Raw genomic sequence first — 23,536 nt, forward strand, 5'->3', positions numbered from 1 at the left:
CCCTTTCCTCTGGCTAGCCTGTCTATATTCAGACCCCCTTTCCTCTGGCTAGCCTGTCTATACTCAGACCCCCTTTCCTCTGGCTAGCCTGTCTATACTCAGACCCCCTTTCCTCTGGCTAGCCTGTCTATACTCAGACCCCCTTTCCTCTGGCTAGCCTGTCTATACTCAGACCCCCTTTCCTCTGGCTAGCCTGTCTATATTCAGACCCCGCCCCCTTTCCTCTGGCTAGCCTGTCTATACTCAGACCCCCTTTCCTCTGGCTAGCCTGTCTATACTCAGACCCCCTTTCCTCTGGCTAGCCTGTCTATACTCAGACCCCCTTTCCTCTGGCTAGCCTGTCTATACTCAGACCCCCTTTCCTCTGGCTAGCCTGTCTATACACAGACCCCCTTTGCTCTGGCTAGCCTGTCTATACTCAGACCCCCTTTCCTCTGGCTAGCCTGTCTATATTCAGACCCCGCCCCCTTTCCTGTTGCTAGCCTATCTATTCTCAGACCCCGCCCCATTTCCCCTGGCTAGCCTATCTATATTCAGACCCCCTTTCCTGTGGCTAGCCTGTCTATACACAGACCCCCTTTCCTCTGGCTAGCCTGTCTATATTCAGACCCCCTTTCCTCTGGCTAGCCTGTCTATACTCAGACCCCCTTTCCTCTGGCTAGCCTGTCTATATTCAGACCCCCTTTCCTCTGGCTAGCCTGTCTATACTCAGACCCCCTTTCCCCTGGCTAGCCTGTCTATACTCAGACCCCCTTTCCTCTGGCTAGCCTGTCTATACTCAGACCCCCTTTCCTCTGGCTAGCCTGTCTATATTCAGACCCCCTTTCCTCTGGCTAGCCTGTCTATAATCAGACCCCCTTTCCTCTGGCTAGCCTGTCTATATTCAGACCCCCTTTCCTCTGGCTAGCCTGTCTATATTCAGACCCCCTTTCCTCTGGCTAGCCTGTCTATACTCAGACCCCCTTTCCTCTGGCTAGCCTGTCTATATTCAGACCCCGCCCCCTTTCCTCTGGCTAGCCTGTCTATAATCAGACCCCCTTTCCTCTGGCTAGCCTGTCTATATTCAGACCCCCTTTCCTCTGGCTAGCCTGTCTATACTCAGACCCCCTTTCCTCTGGCTAGCCTGTCTATACTCAGACCCCCTTTCCTCTGGCTAGCCTGTCTATACTCAGACCCCCTTTCCTCTGGCTAGCCTGTCTATACTCAGACCCCCTTTCCTCTGGCTAGCCTGTCTATATTCAGACCCCCTTTCCTCTGGCTAGCCTGTCTATACTCAGACCCCGCCCCCTTTCCTCTGGCTAGCCTGTCTATACTCAGACCCCCTTTCCTCTGGCTAGCCTGTCTATACTCAGACCCCCTTTCCTCTGGCTAGTCTGTCTATATTCAGACCCCGCCCCCTTTCCTCTGGCTAGCCTGTCTATATTCAGACCCCCTTTCCTCTGGCTAGCCTGTCTATATTCAGACCCCGCCCCCTTTCCTCTGGCTAGCCTGTCTATACTCAGACCCCCTTTCCTCTGGCTAGCCTGTCTATATTCAGACCCCCTTTCCTCTGGCTAGCCTGTCTATACTCAGACCCCCTTTCCTCTGGCTAGCCTGTCTATATTCAGACCCCCTTTCCTCTGGCTAGCCTGTCTATACTCAGACCCCCTTTCCTCTGGCTAGCCTGTCTATACTCAGACCCCCTTTCCTCTGGCTAGCCTGTCTATACTCAGACCCCCTTTCCTCTGGCTAGCCTGTCTATACTCAGACCCCCTTTCCTCTGGCTAGCCTGTCTATATTCAGACCCCGCCCCCTTTCCTCTGGCTAGCCTGTCTATACTCAGACCCCCTTTCCTCTGGCTAGCCTGTCTATACTCAGACCCCCTTTCCTCTGGCTAGCCTGTCTATACTCAGACCCCCTTTCCTCTGGCTAGCCTGTCTATACTCAGACCCCCTTTCCTCTGGCTAGCCTGTCTATACACAGACCCCCTTTGCTCTGGCTAGCCTGTCTATACTCAGACCCCCTTTCCTCTGGCTAGCCTGTCTATATTCAGACCCCGCCCCCTTTCCTGTTGCTAGCCTATCTATTCTCAGACCCCGCCCCATTTCCCCTGGCTAGCCTATCTATATTCAGACCCCCTTTCCTGTGGCTAGCCTGTCTATACACAGACCCCCTTTCCTCTGGCTAGCCTGTCTATATTCAGACCCCCTTTCCTCTGGCTAGCCTGTCTATACTCAGACCCCCTTTCCTCTGGCTAGCCTGTCTATATTCAGACCCCCTTTCCTCTGGCTAGCCTGTCTATACTCAGACCCCCTTTCCCCTGGCTAGCCTGTCTATATTCAGACCCCCTTTCCTCTGGCTAGCCTGTCTATACTCAGACCCCCTTTCCTCTGGCTAGCCTGTCTATATTCAGACCCCCTTTCCTCTGGCTAGCCTGTCTATAATCAGACCCCCTTTCCTCTGGCTAGCCTGTCTATATTCAGACCCCCTTTCCTCTGGCTAGCCTGTCTATATTCAGACCCCCTTTCCTCTGGCTAGCCTGTCTATACTCAGACCCCCTTTCCTCTGGCTAGCCTGTCTATATTCAGACCCCGCCCCCTTTCCTCTGGCTAGCCTGTCTATAATCAGACCCCCTTTCCTCTGGCTAGCCTGTCTATACTCAGACCCCCTTTCCTCTGGCTAGCCTGTCTATATTCAGACCCCCTTTCCTCTGGCTAGCCTGTCTATACTCAGACCCCCTTTCCCCTGGCTAGCCTGTCTATACTCAGACCCCCTTTCCTCTGGCTAGCCTGTCTATACTCAGACCCCCTTTCCTCTGGCTAGCCTGTCTATATTCAGACCCCCTTTCCTCTGGCTAGCCTGTCTATAATCAGACCCCCTTTCCTCTGGCTAGCCTGTCTATATTCAGACCCCCTTTCCTCTGGCTAGCCTGTCTATACTCAGACCCCCTTTCCTCTGGCTAGCCTGTCTATACTCAGACCCCCTTTCCTCTGGCTAGCCTGTCTATACTCAGACCCCCTTTCCTCTGGCTAGCCTGTCTATACTCAGACCCCCTTTCCTCTGGCTAGCCTGTCTATATTCAGACCCCCTTTCCTCTGGCTAGCCTGTCTATACTCAGACCCCGCCCCCTTTCCTCTGGCTAGCCTGTCTATACTCAGACCCCCTTTCCTCTGGCTAGCCTGTCTATACTCAGACCCCCTTTCCTCTGGCTAGTCTGTCTATATTCAGACCCCGCCCCCTTTCCTGTTGCTAGCCTGTCTATACTCAGACCCCCTTTCCTCTGGCTAGCCTGTCTATATTCAGACCCCCTTTCCTCTGGCTAGCCTGTCTATACTCAGACCCCGCCCCCTTTCCTCTGGCTAGCCTGTCTATACTCAGACCCCCTTTCCTCTGGCTAGCCTGTCTATATTCAGACCCCCTTTCCTCTGGCTAGCCTGTCTATATTCAGACCCCGCCCCCTTTCCTCTGGCTAGCCTGTCTATACTCAGACCCCGCCCCCTTTCCTCTGGCTAGCCTGTCTATACTCAGACCCCCTTTCCTCTGGCTAGCCTGTCTATACTCAGACCCCCTTTCCTCTGGCTAGCCTGTCTATACTCAGACCCCCTTTCCTCTGGCTAGCCTGTCTATACTCAGACCCCCTTTCCTCTGGCTAGCCTGTCTATACTCAGACCCCCTTTCCTCTGGCTAGCCTGTCTATACTCAGACCCCCTTTCCTCTGGCTAGCCTGTCTATACTCAGACCCCCTTTCCTCTGGCTAGCCTGTCTATACTCAGACCCCCTTTCCTCTGGCTAGCCTGTCTATACTCAGACCCCCTTTCCTCTGGCTAGCCTGTCTATATTCAGACCCCCTTTCCTCTGGCTAGCCTGTCTATACTCAGACCCCCTTTCCTCTGGCTAGCCTGTCTATATTCAGACCCCCTTTCCTCTGGCTAGCCTGTCTATACTCAGACCCCCTTTCCTCTGGCTAGCCTGTCTATATTCAGACCCCGCCCCCTTTCCTCTGGCTAGCCTGTCTATACTCAGACCCCCTTTCCTCTGGCTAGCCTGTCTATACTCAGACCCCCTTTCCTCTGGCTAGCCTGTCTATACTCAGACCCCCTTTCCTCTGGCTAGCCTGTCTATATTCAGACCCCCTTTCCTCTGGCTAGCCTGTCTATACTCAGACCCCCTTTCCTCTGGCTAGCCTGTCTATACTCAGACCCCCTTTCCTCTGGCTAGCCTGTCTATACTCAGACCCCCTTTCCTCTGGCTAGCCTGTCTATATTCAGACCCCCTTTCCTCTGGCTAGCCTGTCTATACTCAGACCCCCTTTCCTCTGGCTAGCCTGTCTATACTCAGACCCCCTTTCCTCTGGCTAGCCTGTCTATACTCAGACCCCCTTTCCTCTGGCTAGCCTGTCTATACTCAGACCCCGCCCCCTTTCCTCTGGCTAGCCTGTCTATACTCAGACCCCGCCCCCTTTCCTCTGGCTAGCCTGTCTATATTCAGACCCCCTTTCCTCTGGCTAGCCTGTCTATACTCAGACCCCCTTTCCTCTGGCTAGCCTGTCTATATTCAGACCCCTTTCCTCTGGCTAGCCTGTCTATATTCAGACCCCGCCCCCTTTCCTCTGGCTAGCCTGTCTATATTCAGACCCCGCCCCCGTTCCTCTGGCTAGCCTGTCTATACTCAGACCCCCTTTCCTCTGGCTAGCCTGTCTATATTCAGACCCCGCCCCCTTTCCTTTGGCTAGCCTGTCTATACTCAGACCCCCTTTCCTCTGGCTAGCCTGTCTATATTCAGACCCCGCCCCCTTTCCTCTGGCTAGCCTGTCTATACTCAGACCCCGCCCCCTTTCCTCTGGCTAGCCTGTCTATATTCAGACCCCGCCCCCTTTCCTCTGGCTAGCCTGTCTATACTCAGACCCCCTTTCCTCTGGCTAGCCTGTCTATATTCAGACCCCCTTTCCTCTGGCTAGCCTGTCTATATTCAGACCCCGCCCCCTTTCCTGTTGCTAGCCTATCTATACTCAGACCCCGCCCCCTTTCCTCTGGCTAGCCTATCTATATTCAGACCCCGCCCCCTTTCCCGTTGCTAGCCTATCTATATTCAGACCCCGCCCCCTTCCTGTTGCTAGCCTATCTATATTCAGACCCCGCCCCCTTTCCCGTTGCTAGCCTATCTATACTCAGACCCCGCCCCCTTTCCTCTGGCTAGCCTATCTATATTCAGACCCCGCCCCCTTTCCTGTTGCTAGCCTATCTATACGCAGACCTCGCCCCCTTTCCTATTGCTTGCCTATCTATACTCAGACCTCGCCCCCTTTCCCCTGGCTAGCCTATCTATATTCAGACCCCCTTTCCTGTGGCCTTTCCACTCCCAAAACGTATCTTCAACCTCCTCACCCTCCCCACCCTCCCCCTCCACCCTCCCCCCGTGACCCCCGTGTGCAGACATGAGGTCAAGCTCCAGAGATCACAGGGGGTGAGATCAGCCCAAACATAGAGCCCCATACCAGCTCTAGAGCCACTCCCTTCCTCTGGTCTGGGGTGGGGGGGGTGTGTGTGTGTGTGTGTGTGTGTGTGTGTGTGTGTGTGTGTGTGTGTGTGTGTGTGTGTGTGTGTGTGTGTGTGTGTGTGTGTGTGTGTGTGTGTGTGTGTGTGTGTGTGTGTGTGTGCAGGCGCACTCTTGCAGAAACGTCAGCCCAGGGAAATTCAAATGAGGGAGTAACAGAGTGAGAACAAGAGAAAGAGAGAGAGAGAAAGAGAGATAGAGAGAGAATGGAAGACATAGAATGAGAGAGAGAGAGAGAGAGAGAATGGAAGAGATAGAATGAGAGAGAGAGAGAGAGAGAGAGAGAGAGAGAGAGAGAGAGAGAGAGAGAGAGAGAGAGAATGGAAGAGATAGAATGAGAGAGAGAGAGGGGAGAGACAGAGACAGAGACAGAGAGAATGAGAGAGAGAGGGGAGAGACAGAGACAGAGACAGAGAGAATGAGAGAAAGGTTGCAGGTTAGATCTAATGTGTAGATCTGAAGAGATTATTTATTTTCTCTCTCTCTCTCTCTCTCTCTCTCTCTCTCTCTCTCTCTCTCTAATGTCTCCTCCCTCTGTTCCTCCCTCCTTTAATGTCGCCTCCCTCCCTTTAATGTCGCCTCCCTCCCTTTAATGTCTCCTCCCTCCCTTTAATGTCTCCTCCCTCCCTTTAATGTCTCCTCCCTCCCTTTAATGTCTCCTCCCTCCCTTTAATGTCTCCTCCCTCTGTTCCTCCCTCCCTTTAATGTCTCCTTCTCCCTCCCTCCCTCCCTTTAATATCTCCTTCTCCCTCCCTTTAATGTCTCCTTCTCCCTACCTACCTTTAATGTCTCCTTCTCCCTCCCTCCCTTTAATGTCTCCTTCTCCCTCCCTACCTTTAATGTCTCCTTCTCCCTCCCTCCCTACCTTTAATGTCTCCTTCTCCCTCCCTCCCTACCTTTAATGTCTCCTTCTCCCTCCCTACCTACCTTTAATGTCTCCTTCTCCCTCCCTACCTACCTTTAATATGTCTCCTTCTCCCTCCCTCCCTTTAATGTCTCCTTCTCCCTCCCTCCCTTTAATGTCTCCTTCTCCCTCCCTCCCTTTAATGTCTCCTTCTCCCTCCCTCCCTTTAATGTCTCCTTCTCCCTCCCTCCCTTTAATGTCTCCTTCTCCCTCCCTCCCTTTAATGTCTCCTTCTCCCTCCCTCCCTTTAATGTCTCCTTCTCCCTCCCTCCCTTTAATGTCTCCTTCTCCCTCCCTCCCTTTAATGTCTCCTTCTCCCTCCCTCCCTTTAATGTCTCCTTCTCCCTCCCTCCCTTTAATGTCTCCTTCTCCCTCCCTTTAATGTCTCCTTCTCCCTCCCTTTAATGTCTCCTTCTCCCTCCCTCCCTTTAATGTCTCCTTCTCCCTCCCTCCCTTTAATGTCTCCTTCTCCCTCCCTCCCTTTAATGTCTCCTTCTCCCTCCCTTTAATGTCTCCTTCTCCCTCCCTCCCTTTAATGTCTCCTTCTCCCTCCCTTTAATGTCTCCTTCTCCCTCCCTCCCTTTAATGTCTCCTTCTCCCTCCCTCCCTTTAATGTCTCCTTCTCCCTCCCTTTAATGTCTCCTTCTCCCTCCCTTTAATGTCTCCTTCTCCCTCCCTCCCTTTAATGTCTCCTTCTCCCTCCCTCCCTCCCTTCCTCCTTCTCCCTCCCTCCCTACCTTTAATGTCTCCTTCTCCCTCCAGGTTCAGTATGATGTCCTGGTCTCCATCTTGTTTCCCGCTGCCTAGAATCATCCAGCTCTCCAGACTGTCAGAGTCCGCTCCGGAGTCCAACACCACTGAGTCCAACACCACCACCGAGTCAGAGTCCACAACGGAGCACCTCCTCTTTGGGGCGGGGTTTCTCTAAAGGGGGGACGGACAACAACATAATAAATGGTATTATTAATGATTAATGATTGCAGTACCAACGGCCAGTTAATCAGAACCGGCGTGGAATTGGTTCTGGACCATACTGGGTCTGGAGTACTGTCACCCTGTATTTACACAGGAAGTCCAAATCTGATTTTTTTGCTCTTTTGACCAATCACATCAGATCTTTTTCGGAGCTGATCTGATTCTAGAAGGGGTTGGTGTTTCTAGAGATCAATACTGAACCAGAGGGAGTCATTATGTTACTGTCTAGAAGGGGTTGGTGTTTCTAGAGATCAATACTGTACCAGAGGGAGACATTATGTTACTGTCTAGAAGGGGTTGGTGTTTCTAGAGATCAATACTGTACCAGAGGGAGTCATTATGTTACTGTCTAGAAGGGGTTGGTGTTTCTAGAGATCAATACTGTCCCAGAGGGAGACAGAGGGAGACATTATGTTACTGTCTAGAAGGGGTTGGTGTTTCTAGAGATCAATACTGTACCAGAGGGAGTCATTATGTTACTGTCTAGAAGGGGTTGGTGTTTCTAGAGATCAATACTGTACCAGAGGCAGACAGAGGGAGTCATTATGTTACTGTCTAGAAGGGGTTGGTGTTTCTAGAGATCAATACTGTACCAGAGGGAGTCATTATGTTACTGTCTAGAAGGGGTTGGTGTTTCTAGAGATCAATACTGTCCCAGAGGGAGTCATTATGTTACTGTCTAGAAGGGGTTGGTGTTTCTAGAGATCAATACTGTCCCAGAGGGAGTCATTATGTTACTGTCTAGAAGGGGTTGGTGTTTCTAGAGATCAATACTGTCCCAGAGGGAGACAGAGGGAGACATTATGTTACTGTCTAGAAGGGGTTGGTGTTTCTAGAGATCAATACTGTACCAGAGGGAGTCATTATGTTACTGTCTAGAAGGGGTTGGTGTTTCTAGAGATCAATACTGTACCAGAGGCAGACAGAGGGAGTCATTATGTTACTGTCTAGAAGGGGTTGGTGTTTCTAGAGATCAATACTGTACCAGAGGGAGTCATTATGTTACTGTCTAGAAGGGGTTGGTGTTTCTAGAGATCAATACTGTCCCAGAGGGAGTCATTATGTTACTGTCTAGAAGGGGTTGGTGTTTCTAGAGATCAATACTGTACCAGAGGGAGACAGAGGGAGTCATTATGTTACTGTCTAGAAGGGGTTGGTGTTTCTAGAGATCAATACTGTACCAGAGGGAGACATTATGTTACTGTCTAGAAGGGGTTGGTGTTTCTAGAGATCAATACTGTACCAGAGGGAGTCATTATGTTACTGTCTAGAAGGGGTTGGTGTTTCTAGAGATCAATACTGTACCAGAGGCACAGAGGGAGTCATTATGTTACTGTCTAGAAGGGGTTGGTGTTTCTAGAGATCAATTCTGTACCAGAGGGAGACAGAGGGAGTCATTATGTTACTGTCTAGAAGGGGTTGGTGTTTCTAGAGATCAATACTGTACCAGAGGGAGACAGAGGGAGACATTATGTTACTGTCTAGAAGGGGTTGGTGTTTCTAGAGATCAATACCGTACCAGAGGGAGACAGAGGGAGTCATTATGTTACTGTCTAGAAGGGGTTGGTGTTTCTAGAGATCAATACTGTACCAGAGGGAGACATTATGTTACTGTCTAGAAGGGGTTGGTGTTTCTAGAGATCAATACTGAACCAGAGGGAGACAGAGGGAGACATTATGTTACTGTCTAGAAGGGGTTGGTGTTTCTAGAGATCAATACTGTACCAGAGGGAGACATTATGTTACTGTCTAGAAGGGGTTGGTGTTTCTAGAGATCAATACTGAACCAGAGGGAGTCATTATGTTACTGTCTAGAAGGGGTTGGTGTTTCTAGAGATCAATACTGTACCAGAGGGAGACATTATGTTACTGTCTAGAAGGGGTTGGTGTTTCTAGAGATCAATACTGAACCAGAGGGAGACAGAGGGAGACATTATGTTACTGTCTAGAAGGGGTTGGTGTTTCTAGAGATCAATACTGTACCAGAGGGAGACATTATGTTACTGTCTAGAAGGGGTTGGTGTTTCTAGAGATCAATACTGAACCAGAGGGAGACAGAGGGAGTCAGTATGTTACTGTCTAGAAGGGGTTGGTGTTTCTAGAGATCAATACTGTACCAGAGGGAGTCATTATGTTACTGTCTAGAAGGGGTTGGTGTTTCTAGAGATCAATACTGTACCAGAGGCAGACAGAGGGAGTCATTATGTTACTGTCTAGAAGGGGTTGGTGTTTCTAGAGATCAATACTGTACCAGAGGGAGTCATTATGTTACTGTCTAGAAGGGGTTGGTGTTTCTAGAGATCAATACTGAACCAGAGGGAGTCAGTATGTTACTGTCTAGAAGGGGTTGGTGTTACTAGAGATCAATACCGTACCAGAGGGAGTCATTATGTTACTGTCTAGAAGGGGTTGGTGTTTCTAGAGATCAATACTGAACCAGAGGGAGTCAGTATGTTACTGTCTAGAAGGGGTTGGTGTTACTAGAGATCAATACCGTACCAGAGGGAGTCATTATGTTACTGTCTAGAAGGGGTTGGTGTTTCTAGAGATCAATACTGTACCAGAGGGAGACATTATGTTACTGTCTAGAAGGGGTTGGTGTTTCTAGAGATCAATACTGAACCAGAGGGAGTCATTATGTTACTGTCTAGAAGGGGTTGGTGTTTCTAGAGATCAATACTGTACCAGAGGGAGTCATTATGTTACTGTCTAGAAGGGGTTGGTGTTTCTAGAGATCAATACTGTCCCAGAGGGAGACATTATGTTACTGTCTAGAAGGGGTTGGTGTTTCTAGAGATCAATACTGTCCCAGAGAGAGACATTATGTTACTGTCTAGAAGGGGTTGGTGTTTCTAGAGATCAATACTGTACCAGAGTCACAGAGGGAGACATTATGTTACTGTCTAGAAGGGGTTGGTGTTTCTAGAGATCAATACTGTACCAGAGGGAGACATTATGTTACTGTCTAGAAGGGGTTGGTGTTTCTAGAGATCAATACTGTACCAGAGGGAGACATTATGTTACTGTCTAGAAGGGGTTGGTGTTTCTAGAGATCAATACTGAACCAGAGGGAGACAGAGGGAGTCATTATGTTACTGTCTAGAAGGGGTTGGTGTTTCTAGAGATCAATACTGTACCAGAGGGAGACAGTATGTTACTGTCTAGAAGGGGTTGGTGTTTCTAGAGATCAATACTGTCCCAGAGGGAGTCATTATGTTACTGTCTAGAAGGGGTTGGTGTTTCTAGAGATCAATACTGTACCAGAGGGAGTCATTATGTTACTGTCTAGAAGGGGTTGGTGTTTCTAGAGATCAATACTGTACCAGAGGGAGACAGAGGGAGTCATTATGTTACTGTCTAGAAGGGCTTGGTGTTTCTAGAGATCAATACTGTACCAGAGGGAGACAGAGGGAGTCATTATGTTACTGTCTAGAAGGGGTTGGTGTTTCTAGAGATCAATACTGTACCAGAGGGAGACAGAGGGAGTCATTATGTTACTGTCTAGAAGGGCTTGGTGTTTCTAGAGATCAATACTGTACCAGAGGGAGACAGAGGGAGTCATTATGTTACTGTCTAGAAGGGGCTGGTGTTTCTAGAGATCAATGGGGGCCCCGTGTGGCTCAGTTGGTAGAGCATGGCGCTTGCAACGCCAGGGTTGTGGGTTCGATTCCCACGGGGGGCCAGTACAAAAAAGTATGAATGTATGTACTTGTAAGTCGCTCTGGATAAGAGCGTCTGCTAAATGACTTAAATGTAAATGTAAAATCAATACTGTCCCAGAGGGAGTCATTATGTTACTGTCTAGAAGGGGTTGGTGTTTCTAGAGATCAATACTGTACCAGAGGGAGTCATTTTGTTACTGTCTAGAAGGGGTTGGTGTTACTAGAGATCAATACTGTACCAGAGGGAGTCATTTTGTTACTGTCTAGAAGGGGTTGGTGTTACTAGAGATCAATACTGTACCAGAGGGAGACATTATGTTACTGTCTAGAAGGGGTTGGTGTTTCTAGAGATCAATACTGTACCAGAGGGAGACATTATGTTACTGTCTAGAAGGGGTTGGTGTTTCTAGAGATCAATACTGTACCAGAGGGAGACAGAGGGAGTCATTATGTTACTGTCTAGAAGGGGTTGGTGTTTCTAGAGATCAATACTGTACCAGAGGGAGTCATTATGTTACTGTCTAGAAGGGGTTGGTGTTTCTAGAGATCAATACCGTCCCAGAGGGAGACAGAGGGAGACATTATGTTACTGTCTAGAAGGGGTTGGTGTTTCTAGAGATCAATACTGTACCAGAGGGAGTCATTATGTTACTGTCTAGAAGGGGTTGGTGTTTCTAGAGATCAATACTGTACCAGAGGGAGACAGAGGGAGACATTATGTTACTGTCTGGAAGGGGTTGGTGTTTCTAGAGATCAATACTGTACCAGAGGGAGTCATTATGTTACTGTCTAGAAGGGGTTGGTGTTTCTAGAGATCAATACTGTCCCAGAGGGAGTCATTATGTTACTGTCTAGAAGGGGTTGGTGTTTCTAGAGATCAATACTGTACCAGAGGGAGACATTATGTTACTGTCTAGAAGGGGTTGGTGTTTCTAGAGATCAATACTGTCCCAGAGGGAGTCATTATGTTACTGTCTAGAAGGGGTTGGTGTTTCTAGAGATCAATACTGTACCAGAGGGAGACAGAGGGAGTCATTATGTTACTGTCTAGAAGGGGTTGGTGTTTCTAGAGATCAATACTGTACCAGAGGGAGTCATTATGTTACTGTCTAGAAGGGGTTGGTGTTTCTAGAGATCAATACTGTCCCAGAGGGAGTCATTATGTTACTGTCTAGAAGGGGTTGGTGTTTCTAGAGATCAATACTGTACCAGAGGGAGTCATTATGTTACTGTCTAGAAGGGGTTGGTGTTTCTAGAGATCAATACTGTACCAGAGGGAGTCATTATGTTACTGTCTAGAAGGGGTTGGTGTTTCTAGAGATCAATACTGTCCCAGAGAGAGACATTATGTTACTGTCTAGAAGGGGTTGGTGTTTCTAGAGATCAATACTGAACCAGAGGGAGTCATTATGTTACTGTCTAGAAGGGGTTGGTGTTACTAGAGATCAATACTGTACCAGAGGGAGACATTATGTTACTGTCTAGAAGGGGTTGGTGTTTCTAGAGATCAATACTGTACCAGAGGGAGACATTATGTTACTGTCTAGAAGGGGTTGGTGTTTCTAGAGATCAATACTGTCCCAGAGGGAGACATTATGTTACTGTCTAGAAGGGGTTGGTGTTTCTAGAGATCAATACTGTACCAGAGGCAGACATTATGTTACTGTCTAGAAGGGGTTGGTGTTTCTAGAGATCAATACCGTACCAGAGGGAGACAGAGGGAGTCATTATGTTACTGTCTAGAAGGGGTTGGTGTTTCTAGAGATCAATACTGTACCAGAGGGAGACAGAGGGAGACATTATGTTACTGTCTAGAAGGGGTTGGTGTTTCTAGAGATCAATACTGTCCCAGAGGGAGACATTATGTTACTGTCTAGAAGGGGTTGGTGTTTCTAGAGATCAATACTGTCCCAGAGGGAGTCATTATGTTACTGTCTAGAAGGGGTTGGTGTTTCTAGAGATCAATACTGAACCAGAGGGAGACATTATGTTACTGTCTAGAAGGGGTTGGTGTTTCTAGAGATCAATACTGTACCAGAGGGAGACATTATGTTACTGTCTAGAAGGGGTTGGTGTTTCTAGAGATCAATACTGTACCAGAGGGAGACAGAGGGAGACATTATGTTACTGTCTAGAAGGGGTTGGTGTTTCTAGAGATCAATACTGAACCAGAGGGAGACAGAGGGAGTCATTATGTTACTGTCTAGAAGGGGTTGGTGTTTCTAGAGATCAATACTGAACCAGAGGGAGACAGAGGGAGTCATTATGTTACTGTCTAGAAGGGGTTGGTGTTTCTAGAGATCAATACTGTACCAGAGGGAGACATTATGTTACTGTCTAGAAGGGGTTGGTGTTTCTAGAGATCAATACTGAACCAGAGGGAGTCATTATGTTACTGTCTAGAAGGGGTTGGTGTTTCTAGAGATCAATACTGTCCCAGAGGGAGACATTATGTTACTGTCTAGAAGGGGTTGGTGTTTCTAGAGATCAATACTGTACCAGAGGGAGACAGAGGGAGACATTATGTTACTGTCTAGAAGGGGTTGGTGTTTCTAGAGATCAATACTGTCCCAGAGGGAGACATTATGTTACTGTCTAGAAGGGGTTGGTGTTTCTAGAGATCAATACTGTCCCAGAGGGAGTCATTATGTTACTGTCTAGAAGGGGTTGGTGTTTCTAGAGATCAATACTGAACCAGAGGGAGACATTATGTTACTGTCTAGAAGGGGTTGGTGTTTCTAGAGATCAATACTGAACCAGAGGGAGACATTATGTTACTGTCTAGAAGGGGTTGGTGTTTCTAGAGATCAATACTGTCCCAGAGGGAGACATTATGTTACTGTCTAGAAGGGGTTGGTGTTTCTAGAGATCAATACTGTACCAGAGGGAGACAGAGGGAGACATTATGTTACTGTCTAGAAGGGGTTGGTGTTTCTAGAGATCAATACTGTCCCAGAGGGAGACATTATGTTACTGTCTAGAAGGGGTTGGTGTTTCTAGAGATCAATACTGTCCCAGAGGGAGTCATTATGTTACTGTCTAGAAGGGGTTGGTGTTTCTAGAGATCAATACTGAACCAGAGGGAGACATTATGTTACTGTCTAGAAGGGGTTGGTGTTTCTAGAGATCAATACTGAACCAGAGGGAGACATTATGTTACTGTCTAGAAGGGGTTGGTGTTTCTAGAGATCAATACTGTTCCAGAGGGAGACAGAGGGAGTCATTATGTTACTGTCTAGAAGGGGTTGGTGTTTCTAGAGATCAATACTGAACCAGAGGGAGACATTATGTTACTGTCTAGAAGGGGTTGGTGTTTCTAGAGATAAATACTGTTCCAGAGGGAGACATTATGTTACTGTCTAGAAGGGGTTGGTGTTTCTAGAGATCAATACTGTACCAGAGGGAGACATTATGTTACTGTCTAGAAGGGGTTGGTGTTTCTAGAGATCAATACTGAACCAGAGGGAGACAGAGGGAGTCATTATGTTACTGTCTAGAAGGGGTTGGTGTTTCTAGAGAGGAGTCACTACGAAAATTTTTGGTACAACGTAATGTGGCCACGAGGAACAAGCCGAAGACACACACACACACACACACACACACACACACACACACACACACACACACACACACACACTCTGTCTCTGTACCTGTGGTGCCGTGGTCGAGGCCTGCGGGGGTCCTGTCTTTGACCTCTGACCTTTCACGGCACACACCCCGTCATCTTCCTCCGTGTTGTCCGACACCGTGATGACGTCATCTTGACCCGAGTCGATGACTATGACCTCCTGGAACAACCTTTGACGTCTGGGGTCACCTTCGGAATGATAGAGGGGAGTTATGGTGGGTTTTTTACAAAGCAGGAAATGGGACACCAAAATAATAACTGATAAACCCGTTGAAACAATGGTTATGTATCATAATTAGGACTATAGAGGTACATGTATTTATACCGAACCGTTCAGGGACCTAGATTCAGTCCACACTGAAGCCCAATGAATTAATGAATAAATATATACATGTATGATGGAACTGGAACTAGAACGACGGAACTAGAGCGACGCAACCAGAACGACGCAACCAGAACGACGGAACCAGAACGACGCAACCAGAACGACGGAACCAGAACGACCGAACCAGAACGACCGAACCAGAACGACCGAACCAGAACGACGCAACCAGAACGACGCAACCAGAACGACGCAACCAGAACGACGCAACCAGAACGACGCAACCAGAACGACGCAACCAGAACGACGCAACCAGAACGACGGAACCAGAACGACGGAACCAGAACGACGCAACCAGAACGACGCAACCAGAACGACGCAACCAGAACGACGCAACCAGAACGACGGAACCAGAACGACGCAACCAGAACGACGCAACCAGAACGACGCAACCAGAACGACGCAACCAGAACGACGCAACCAGAACGACGCAACCAGAACGACGGAACCAGAACGACGCAACCAGAACGACGCAACCAGAACGACGGAACCAGAACGACGCAACCAGAACGACGCAACCAGAACGACGGAACCAGAACGACGGAACCAGAACGACGGAACCAGAACGACGCAACCAGAACGACGGAACCAGAACGACGGAACCAGAACGACGCAACCAGAACGACGCAACCAGAACGACGGAACCAGAACGACGCAACCAGAACGACGGAACCAGAACGACGGAACCAGAACGACGCAACCAGAACGACGCAACCAGAACGACGCAACCAGAACGACGGAACCAGAACGACGGAACCAGAACGACGGAACCAGAACGACGCAACCAGAACGACGGAACCAGAACGACGGAACCAGAACGACGGAACCAGAACGACGCAACCAGAACGACGCAACCAGAACGACGGAACCAGAACGACGCAACCAGAACGACGCAACCAGAACGACGCAACCAGAACGACGGAACCAGAACGACGCAACCAGAACGACGCAACCAGAACGACGGAACCAGAACGACGGAACCAGAACGACGGAACCAGAACGACGGAACCAGAACGACGCAACCAGAACGACGCAACCAGAACGACGGAACCAGAACGACGGAACCAGAACGACGCAACCAGAACGACGCAACCAGAACGACGGAACCAGAACGACGCAACCAGAACGACGCAACCAGAACGACGGAACCAGAACGACGGAACCAGAACGACGCAACCAGAACGACGCAACCAGAACGACGCAACCAGAACGACGCAACCAGAACGACGCAACCAGAACGACGGAACCAGAACGACGCAACCAGAACGACGGAACCAGAACGACGGAACCAGAACGACGGAACCAGAACGACGCAACCAGAACGACGGAACCAGAACGACGGAACCAGAACGACGCAACCAGAACGACGGAACCAGAACGACGGAACCAGAACGACGCAACCAGAACGACGGAACCAGAACGACGGAACCAGAACGACGGAACCAGAACGACGGAACCAGAACGACGCAACCAGAACGACGCAACCAGAACGACGCAACCAGAACGACGCAACCAGAACGACGGAACCAGAACGACGGAACCAGAACGACGCAACCAGAACGACGCAACCAGAACGACGGAACCAGAACGACGCAACCAGAACGACGGAACCAGAACGACGCAACCAGAACGACGCAACCAGAACGACGCAACCAGAACGACCGAAACAGAACGACCGAACCAGAACGACGGAACCAGAACGACGGAACCAGAACGACGCAACCAGAACGACCGAACCAGAACGACGCAACCAGAACGACGCAACCAGAACGACGGAACCAGAACGACGGAACCAGAACGACGGAACCAGAACGACGGAACCAGAACGACGCAACCAGAACGACGGAACCAGAACGACGCAACCAGAACGACGGAACCAGAACGACGCAACCAGAACGACGGAACCAGAACGACGCAACCAGAACGACGCAACCAGAACGACCGAACCAGAACGACGGAACTAGAACGACGGAACTAGAACGACGGAACTAGAACGAGGGAACCAGAACGACGGAACCAGAACGACGCAACCAGAACGACGGAACCAGAACGACCGAACTAGAACGACGGAACCAGAACGACGGAACCAGAACGACGGAACCAGAACGACGGAACTAGAACGACGGAACTAGAACGAGGGAACTAGAACGACGCAACCAGAACGACCGAACCAGAACGACGGAACTAGAACGAGGGAACTAGAACGACCGAACCAGAACGACGGAACTAGAACGAGGGAACTAGAACGACAGAACCAGAACGACCGAACCAGAACGACCGAACTAGAACGACGGAACTAGAACGACGGAACTAGAACGACGGAACTAGAACGAGGGAACTAGAACGACGCAACCAGAACGACCGAACCAGAACGACGGAACTAGAACGACGGAACCAGAACGACGGAACCAGAACGACGGAACCAGAACTGTGGACCCCAATGAATTAATGAATAAATATATACACGTATGATGGAACTGGAACGACGGAACTAGAACGCCGGAACTAGAACGCCGGAACTAGAGCGACGGAACTAGAGCGACGGAACTAGAAGGACGGAACTAGAGCGACGGAACTAGAGCGACGGAGCTAGAGCGACGGAGCTAGAACGCCGGAACTAGAACGCCGGAACTAGAACGCCGGAACTAGAACGCCGGAACTAGAGCGCCGGAACTAGGGCGACGGAACTAGAGCGACGGAACTAGAGCGACGGAACTAGAACGGCGGAACTAGAACGGCGGAACTAGAACGAGGGAACTAGAACGAGGGAACTAGAACGAGGGAACTAGAACGACATAACTAGAGCGACGGAACTAGAACGACGCAACTAGAAGTTAAATGAGAAGTATATTGTACAAGGAACAAGAGCCAACGGGTAGCTAGGCTGCTAGTTAATCATCTGAATGGAGGTGGGGTTATTTATAACTGCAGGACAGGAAGTCACACGGACTCAATTAGCCTAGCTAGGCTGCTAGTTAATCATCTGAATGGAGGTGGGGTTATTTATAACTGCAGGACAGGAAGTCACACAGACTCAATTAGCCTAGCTAGGCTGCTAGTTAATCATCTGAATGGAGGTGGGGTTATTTATAACCGCAGGACAGGAAGTCACACAGACTCAATTAGCCTAGCTAGGCTGCTAGTTAATCATCTGAATGGAGGTGGGGTTATCTATAACTGCAGGACAGGAAGTCACACAGACTCAATTAGCCTAGCTAGGCTGCTAGTTAATCATCTGAATGGAGGTGGGGTTATTTATAACCGCAGGACAGGAAGTCACACAGACTCAATTAGCCTAGCTAGGCTGCTAGTTAATCATCTGAATGGAGGTGGGGTTATCTATAACTGCAGGACAGGAAGTCACACAGACTCAATTAGCCTAGCTAGGCTGCTCGTTAATCATCTGAATGGAGGTGGGGTTATTTATAACTGCAGGACAGGAAGTCACACAGACTCAATTAGCCTAGCTAGCTAACTACAGGGTAGTTGTACAGACAGTGAGTGGATACAGCCCTGTATAAAACACACAGACCACTTCTACACTCACCTTTGGAGAGACCTCTCTGCTGTTTCATACCCTGTTGGGTTTTCTGTTTGACTTTCGGCTTTTTCTGCTCCGTGTCCCCCAGCAGGTGTTTCCGTAGATCTCTGTTACCATGATCATGTGACTTGGGTGGCTGCTGTCGTTTGGCCTTGCTCCCATCTTCCTCCTCCTCCCTCTCTCCAGGGTTCTCTCCGTGGCTGGAGGAGAGGCGCCGGTCTTCCTCTCCCTCCTCCTCCTCCTCCTCCCTCTCTCCAGGGTTAGAGGAGTAGTGGAGTTGGCTGTAGAGTCTGAACTCTAGTTCGCTGCCGTCAACCTCTGACCCCTCTGACTCCTCCCCGTACAGCTCATCCTCTAGCTCCGCCCTGTCCACGTAGCCCCCGAACATCACCACAGATGTCACAACACCCTGCGGAGGGGGGGAGAGACAGAGACAGAGAGAGAGAGAGACAGAGAGACAGAGAGAGAGAGAGACAGAGAGAGAGACAGAGAGAGAGACAGAGAGAGAGACAGAGAGAGACAGAGAGAGAGACAGAGAGAGAGACAGAGAGAGAGACAGAGAGAGAGACAGAGAGAGACAGAGAGAGAGACAGAGAGAGAGACAGAGAGAGAGACAGAGAGAGAGACAGAGAGAGAGACAGAGAGAGACAGAGAGAGAGACAGAGAGAGAGACAGAGAGAGAGAGAGAGAGACAGAGAGAGAGACAGAGAGACAGAGACAGAGAGAGAGAGAGAGACAGAGAGAGAGACAGAGAGAGAGAGAGACAGAGACAGAGAGAGAGACAGAGAGACAGAGAGACAGACAGAGACAGAGAGACAGAGAGATAAAAGGACAGGAAGAGAGGAGAGAGAGACAGAGGGAGAGAGAGAGAGAGAGAGAGAGAGAGAGAGAGAGAGAGAGAGAGAGAGAGAGACATAATGACATTTGAAATGTCTTTATTATTTTGGAACTTGTGTAAATGTCATTTTTACTGTTAATTATTTGTTATTGTTTATCTATTTCACTTGCTTTGGAAATGTTATCATATGTTTCCCATGTCAATAAAGCCCCTTACATTGAAGACAGAGGAGAAAATCTGGCATTATCATCATTATCATCAAAGGTAATGTGAACTCCACCCTACTCATTATCATCTAAACTAATGTGAACTCCACCCTACTCATTATCATCTAAACTAATGTGAACTCCACCCTACTCATTATCATCAAAACTAATGTGAACTCCACCCTACTCATTATCATCAAAACTAATGTGAACTCCACCCTACTCATTATCATCTAAACTAATGTGAACTCCACCCTACTCATTATCATCATTATCATCAAAACTAATGTGAACTCCACCAACCTCCTGTCACCCAATTGTTCTCACTGTCAGGTCTGACTGCACACCTATGTGTGTGTGTGTGTGTGTGTGTGTGTGTGTGTGTGTGTGTGTGTGTGTGTGTGTGTGTGTGTGTGTGTGTGTGTGTGTGTGTGTGTGTGTGTGTGTGTGTGTGTGTGTGTGTGTGTGTGTGTGTGAGAGAGAGGGGTTGTGAGGTCCATTGCCCTGGCCAGTGCTGCGTATCTGTGCCATGATGGCCAGAGATGATTGGCTCCTAGAGCGCCATTGCCCTGGAAACGCCACGCTGACCGCTCACAGACAGCCACCCAGGGAATAAGGATAGAGGACAGAGAGTGTGTGTGTGTGGATAGAAGAGACCTAGGACGGGAAATGATGAGGTGTGTGTGGAGAGAAGAGACCTAGGACGGGGGAAATGATGAGGTGTGTGTGTGGAGAGACCTAGGACGGGGAAATGATGAGGTGTGTGTGGAGAGAAGAGACCTAGGACGGGGAAATGATGAGGTGTGTGTGGAGAGAAGAGACCTAGGACGGGGAAATGATGAGGTGTGTGTGTGGAGAGAAGACACCTAGGACGGGGAAATGATGAGGTGTGTGTGGAGAGAAGAGACCTAGGACGGGGAAATGATGAGGTGTGTGTGTGGAGAGAAGACACCTAGGACAGAGAAATGATGAGGTGTGTGTGTGGAGGGAAGAGACCTAGGACGGGGAAATGATGAGGTGTGTGTGGAGAGAAGAGACCTAGGACGGGGAAATGATGAGGTGTGTGTGGAGGGAAGAGACCTAGGACAGAGAAATTATGAGGTGTGTGTGGAGAGAAGAGACCTAGGACGGGGAAATGATGAGGTGTGTGGAGAGAAGACACCTAGGACGGCGAAATGATGAGGTGTGTGTGGAGAGAAGAGACCTAGGACGGGGAAATGATGAGGTGTGTGGAGAGAAGAGACCTAGGACGGGGAAATGATGAGGTGTGTGTGTATAGAAGAGACCTAGGACGAAGAAATGATGAGGTGTGTGTGGAGAGAAGAGACCTAGGACGGGGAAATGATGAGGTGTGTGTGGAGAGAAGAGACCTAGGACGGGGAAATGATGAGGTGTGTGTGTGGAGAGAAGAGACCTAGGACGGGGAAATGATGAGGTGTGTGAGGAGGGAAGAGACCTAGGACGGGGAAATGATGAGGTGTGTGTGGAGAGAAGACACCTAGGACGGGGAAATGATGAGGTGTGTGTGGAGAGAAGAGACCTAGGACAGCGAAATTATGAGGTGTGTGTGGAGAGAAGAGACCTAGGACGGGGAAATGATGAGGTGTGTGTGGAGAGAAGAGACCTAGGACGGGGAAATGATGAGGTGTGTGTGTGGAGAGAAGAGACCTAGGACGGGGAAATGATGAGGTGTGTGTGGAGGGAAGAGACCTAGGACAGAGAAATGGTGAGGTGTGTGTGTGGAGAGAAGAGACCTAAGACAGAGAAATGGTGAGGTGTGTTTGTGGAGAGAAGAGACCAAGGACGGGGAAATGATGAGGTGTGTGTGTATAGAAGAGACCTAGGACGGGGAAATGATGAGGTGTGTGTGTGTGTATAGAAGAGACCTAGGACAGAGAAATTATGAGGTGTGTGTGTGGAGGGAAGAGACCTAGGACGGGGAAATGATGAGGTGTGTGTGTGTATAGAAGAGACCTAGGATGGGGAAATGATGAGGTGTGTGTGTGGAGAGAAGAGACCTAGGACGGGGAAATTATGAGGTGTGTGTGTCGTCTGAGAAAACGAAAAGGCATCTCAGAACAGTCTGGATCAATGCATTGATCCAGATCAATCAATGCAATTTCCTCCGAGTTCTGACCGACGAAAGCTCAGCCACTGAAGATTGTGCACTGATCCCGGAGGGTGTCGGAGATTCCTTTCACATTTCAGTGTTCATCTTTATCTCCCGAGCAACGATCGGGGGTGTGTGACAAATCATCTAAAAGGTCTGGAGGGTTTCTACAAGCAGGGTGATTCATGACCCATTAGGTCCTGATACTGTAGGGGACTGGATAGGTGAAAACCCCCTGAACTACCTGAAAACAGGTGACATTAACATCACCCACCAGTGACCAGATCTGTGAATCTCTGGAGAGGGGAGAAGAAGGCAAGATGACTCAGGTGTCCCTCTTTAAGCGCTTTACCTGGTGACGGCTCCGCTAACACAATGACAAACGGCCCAACAGAGTTCAGAACAGAGATGAGAAGAGTCGGTGTTAAAATACACATGAAGTCTCTGCTGTTGAAAACATGATCATATATGTGATTTTTGACGACTGCAGTCCGTGTATAACTGGTTACAAAACGGAACACAATGAGCTTGCCAGTAACTTTCCAATAAAGGCACATTGGTTAACGTGGGATACAGACACACACACACACAACATTAAAACGTGTAGCCTGAACCCAGATCGGTGGGTGCGTTACTACTCCATTGTCGTAGTCAAGTTAAACAAACTGTTTGGCGTGACAATTCCAAGGAGTTGGCGAGAGTCCTGAAGCAGTCTGGCCCACAGTTTGCTAAACGTGTATGTACTGTAAACATGACCAGCTAAAACAAACAGCCAGGTTTGATAAACATAACAAGACATGCTCACATACTAGCTAGCTAACTGGCTAACACACCTCTGCTAACATCCACTAACACTAAAAGTGGGGCATGTGAAAGAAGACGTTATGAAACGTGATGTTCAACTAGCCTGTAATTTCAGTTACGACATGCGGACTTACTTATCAAATTAGTTTGATGATATCGAAAGTGTTCTGTTAACTAACCAGTAGGCTAATATGTTAGCATCGGTTTATGTGCACCCCACGTGTTTATGAAAGGCCGGCGGCATGTAAACAAATCACTCTGTTCCACACTCGCGACGGATTCACAAACAACCGGCACCTCTCCGGTTATCTTTAGTACGGCAAAATACATGCACATATCTCGTTGGTTCCAACGGATAAAATCAACTCACCGGTTTATAACTTGCAGGACTCACAAGAGTACTTCACTCGTTTGCTCGCATGCTAGCCACTTCCGGGGTTGTGGAGAGAGAAAATCTGTTTGGGCCAACCGTGACCTTTCCCAGGGAGCCGACTGTGCGTGTCTGAGTTCAGACAGTGTCAAGACAATTTTGATGAAAGGTAGCCTAGTAAACTTTGATGTCGGCCTAAAACAAATATGTGGAATAGTCTTCATGTTTGATATAACGTCACCGTTTATCAATTTATTAAGATTATCATAGTCTATTCATATCACATTAAACCCCTATAAATATGAGTTTTCTTTTTTTAAGGGTTCTTCTAAGATCCTCAACATTCCTTGAAGCTCCCGTGTGGTGCAGTGGTCTAACGCACTGCATCTCAGTGCTAGCGATGTCACTACGGACCCTGGTTCGATTTCTAGGCTGCATCACAACCCACAGTGATTGGGAGTCTCATAGGGCGGCGACACAATTGGCCCAGCGTCATTCCGGGGTTTGGCCAAGGTAGGCAGTCATTGTAAATAAGAATTTGTTCTTAACTGACTTGCCTAGTTAAAGAAAGGTTAAATGTTATT

At 48.9% G+C, this 23,536-nt stretch overlaps 1 protein-coding gene and 1 non-coding gene across 2 annotated transcripts; one reads left to right on the plus strand and one right to left on the minus strand.

The window, feature by feature from the left end:
• Window positions 1-7,177: 7,177 nt before the first annotated feature.
• Window positions 7,178-23,059, minus strand: LOC129847142 (zinc finger CCHC domain-containing protein 7-like; the record flags this gene model as incomplete). The annotated part of the gene is made up of 4 exons (XM_055914958.1): window positions 22,953-23,059; window positions 18,631-19,033; window positions 14,724-14,890; window positions 7,178-7,360 (listed from the first exon to the last, which is right to left on the minus strand). Coding segments are annotated over exons 2-4 (732 nt in total), but the record flags the coding sequence as incomplete, so codon positions are not given.
• Window positions 11,019-11,094, plus strand: trnaa-ugc (transfer RNA alanine (anticodon UGC)). Its single transcript has one exon. It is a non-coding gene; the product is annotated as a tRNA-Ala (tRNA).
• Window positions 23,060-23,536: the final 477 nt, after the last annotated feature.

This window comes from Salvelinus fontinalis, unplaced genomic scaffold (genome assembly GCF_029448725.1).
Source record: "Salvelinus fontinalis isolate EN_2023a unplaced genomic scaffold, ASM2944872v1 scaffold_0722, whole genome shotgun sequence".
NCBI classification, from domain to species: domain Eukaryota; kingdom Metazoa; phylum Chordata; class Actinopteri; order Salmoniformes; family Salmonidae; genus Salvelinus; species Salvelinus fontinalis.